This window comes from Hypomesus nipponensis, chromosome 17, assembly GCF_054491055.1.
Source record: "Hypomesus nipponensis isolate SF chromosome 17, ASM5449105v1, whole genome shotgun sequence".
In the NCBI taxonomy this organism is placed as follows: domain Eukaryota; kingdom Metazoa; phylum Chordata; class Actinopteri; order Osmeriformes; family Osmeridae; genus Hypomesus; species Hypomesus nipponensis.
In genome coordinates, this window is record NC_140377.1 from 7473906 (window position 1) to 7477500 (window position 3595).

The 3595-nt window shown below is 50.2% G+C and overlaps 1 protein-coding gene across 1 annotated transcript in view; it reads left to right on the forward strand.

Annotated features, from left to right (window-relative positions):
* The first annotated feature begins 208 nt into the window (after positions 1 to 208).
* The window catches only part of sdk2a (sidekick cell adhesion molecule 2a), a 30663-nt gene continuing 27276 nt past the window's right edge, over positions 209 to 3595 (forward strand). Inside the window, exons 1-3 of the mRNA XM_084677771.1 lie at positions 209 to 288; positions 1810 to 1916; positions 2493 to 2640. Of these exons, the coding sequence (XP_084533897.1) occupies positions 209 to 288; positions 1810 to 1916; positions 2493 to 2640 (335 nt within the window). The remainder of the gene's footprint in view (positions 289 to 1809; positions 1917 to 2492; positions 2641 to 3595) is intronic.

Consider the following 3595-nt stretch of genomic DNA (forward strand, 5'->3'; position numbering starts at 1 on the left):
TTGTCTCTCACTTTCCCCTCTTGTTCTTTTCTATTGGTCTCTCTATTCATTAATTCTCTCTCTCCCTCCCCCCCCACCTCCCCCCCACCCCCCCCACCCCCGCTCCCCTTCTCTCTTTCTCCCAGTGGATGACGTTCCGCCCTACTTTAAGATGGAACCGGTGCAGACCCAAGTCCACCTGGAAGGGAACCGGCTGGTTCTGACCTGCATGGCGGAGGGAAGCTGGCCCCTGGAGTTCAAATGGATCTACAACGGAACCGAGCTGACCCGCTTCTCTCTGGAGTACAGGTAATCAGAACTCCCTGGACTCTGTTTCCAGCCCACCTCCATCCGCCTGCAGTGACTGTCCCAATGCACACAGACCTTTAGCTGCATTTACATGGAACTAATCACTCATTTGCTCATGTTTATGCAGGTTGAAACTCATTTTTAAGGAATTATTCAAAACTGATTTGTCTGTATTTCTCCCTTGAGATTCAACATCTTGTTTTCAGGGAATTTTCAATTTATTTTTGTCTCACTGCATTTCGTATTCATTGGCTGCTCAAAGACGCCGTTTTCATTTCAAATAAGATTCATTCAGCCTCTGTGACAATTTGACGTGCCCAAAGTCATGTACAGTCTATGACAGGAATCTTTTTCCACCGTCACTTGTGAATGGCATGTGCTTAGTAAATACATTTAATCGTGACTACTTCCACAATGAAATGGACCGGTTTTTCACTACCCCGTTGTGTGGGTGGGATAGTCTCTCTGTCTCCCCAATGCACCAACAAAAATATGTTTTTCTGCCGACCATGAACTTCAGGAGAGCTTTTTGATGAATATGTCAGCATTCTAACAATGCTCCCCGATTCTGCCTGCTAGCTCTCACTCGCTTTGCTCCTCTCCCATCTGCTCTCAGCCTGCCCGCCTCTTTTGTACGCTCTGTCCTTCTTTCTCTCCTCCCAGCTGCTCCCCTCATCCTCCTCTCCTCCACGCGCTCCACACTTAGTTCGACTCAAGAGTCTGACGCCGTTCAGTCCACCCAAAACATGTGAATTGGCAGGCACCAGTGGCGGATATCTATCCATCCCCTCTGCCTGGTCTCTCCCCTGACTCTCTCCCTCCTCTGCCTCCCCCCCCCCCCCCCAGCAGCCTCTGTCTCTGCTCCCCTGTGTTCTCCTGGGGTTCTGGCTCCAGGTCCACCCCTCTGTTTAATATTCTCCTCCAACCCTGATCAAAGAGGCGGACTGGAATCCACTTAGCCAAGGAATCAGCGCCCCTCGAATAGCAATGCGAGGGGAGCCAGCCTTGGCAGACTCCAACTTCTACATGGCTTTTATTAACCCGGGCAATTAGTGTGACAGAGGCAGCTTATCGCTCATGATTTCACACACATCATTTCACACGAATGGCCGTCAGAACGGAAGGTGCCGGAGTGAACAAGTCCCAGACATGTTCTTGTGAATTTAACCTCAGCTGAAGAACACTGAACCCGTTCACCTCTGTTAGTCGGCAGTTGTCTGAATCCTCAGCCAAATGACCTCCAGTTAACGCCTTTCTTGGGTAATGTTCATTCTCTTCATCTTCATCTTCATTCTCTCACGGCATTCTGTTCCTTTAAATGTTACACGTAATCAGCCCCTCTGTTTACGTCCAGCTGAAACACAGCTACCCCGGCAACTGTATGTGTTTCACGTGTGCTTCCTCCCAGTTACAGTACAGCCACAGCTCTAGAGTGAGGTAGACATCTAGTTCTGGGGAGAATTTCACCACAAAGTCTATAATTTGCCGGTGTGACTAATAGCTTTGCCGTGTGTCCATTAGGTACCTGATCCCCTCGCTGGACCGCTCCCATGCCGGATTCTACAGATGTATTGTCCGGAACCGAGTGGGAGCCATTATGCAGCCTAGCACTGAAGTGCAGGTCGCCTGTAAGTGCTGCTTAACTCACTCTACTGCCATACTTGCTGCATGCTTCCCACCTGAGGAGTTGCAGCTACACTGCTTTGTTGAAAGGTGTATCTGTTGTGTGATTCAGTCCACTGTACAAAGAGGGTTTTTTTTTTAGGTAGCGAACGAGACAGTGGCCTTTGCTATCTCCCTCTTACACTGTGTTACCGTGTCACTCTCTCCCCGCTCTCGTAATCCCCCCTGCCCTGCTCCCTGGCTGCTCTCCTCTCAACCTGTCCTCGCGCCTCCTCTGCCTGACTTTTTCTCCCCGCATCTCTCGCTGTGCTCTCGCTCTCTCTCTCTCTCTCTCTCTCTCTCTCTCTCTCTCTCTCTCTCTCTCTCTCTCTCTCTCTCTTTCCCTCCCTCCCTCTCTCTCTCTCTCTCTCTCTCTCTCTGAATATATCCCCCCTCTATCTCTCTGCCTCTCTCTCTCTCCGTCACTCTCTTGCCGTATATCTCCCTCCCTCGCCGTCTCCTCTCTGTCTCTTTTCTCTTTCCCTTTTTCTACCGCTCTCCTCTCACTGTCTCTCTGTCTCTCTCTCTCACCCCCATGTCAGATATGGGGGGGTTTGTGGAGGGCGAGCGTTCCCAGACCGTGTCCCAGGGAGAGGGGGCTCTGCTGCACGCTCCAAGGATCCACAGCTTCCCCAGGCCCCAGATCACATGGTTCCGGGATGGACGCAAGATCCCTTCCAGCAGTCGAATGTAAAAAAAAAACTTTACCCGTACTTTCTTTCTTTCTTTTTTGGGGCCAGTTGCTGTGTATACGTGTGTGTTTTTGTTATCATGTGTGTGTGTGTGTGTGGGTGTTTGTTTTCAAGCTGTGTGGGGTCTGAATTATGTACTGCTCAGGCAACACCTCTCCAAACTTCAGAGTGTTGGAATATCTTCAATAGTTGTGGTGTATTTGTGCAGTCTCAACACGCTTGGGTTTGAATAGAATAACTGATGGATCTTTGACCAGTCAGGCCCAGTCTTCATGGGTTCACCTCTCAGTGATAAAGCCAGTTATTATACAGCCCCATGTTGGTTTTGCAGCACAAATGATTGAAGGGTTGAGAGAAAACAGGCAGCAAGGGATCCAATTAAACAAAATGGACAAAAGGCCTCTATTGATGAACTCGTTTGATTGACAGTTCTCTTCCGTGTGCATTTGGATGCGTGTGTGTGTGCGCATGTACGTGTGTTTTTGTGTTTGAGTGTTTGTGTCTGGTTGTTCGCGTTTGCGAGTGTGTATGGGCGGAGATGTGCGATGCGTGGGATGTGTGTGTGTGTGTGTGGGTGGCATGCCCTGTATCTGGGAGGTCTCAGTAATCACCTGAGATTAATTTATCTGTCCACACAGGCAGATGCTCCTAACCCCAGCCTTATGTTTAATGATCTATTATTCATCAGCATCGGCCCGCACGTCATACTTGACAAGAGGACTTCCGACGTTTACGTGCGGCCATATTCCCCTGCATCGCCGCCCGTGAACAGATAGGTGGTTTTCTTCCCTGCCAAAACACGGACAGACCCCCCCCAGGGTGTGAGGGAGGCTAAAGTAGCTCAGGAGGCCCGCATTGCTGGATCCTCTATCTGTACCCCTCCAGTCTCAGCCAAGTCCTCAGCCTTCCGGGCCTGATCCAACCACTGCCCGAGGGCTGCCCTGCTACTTTAT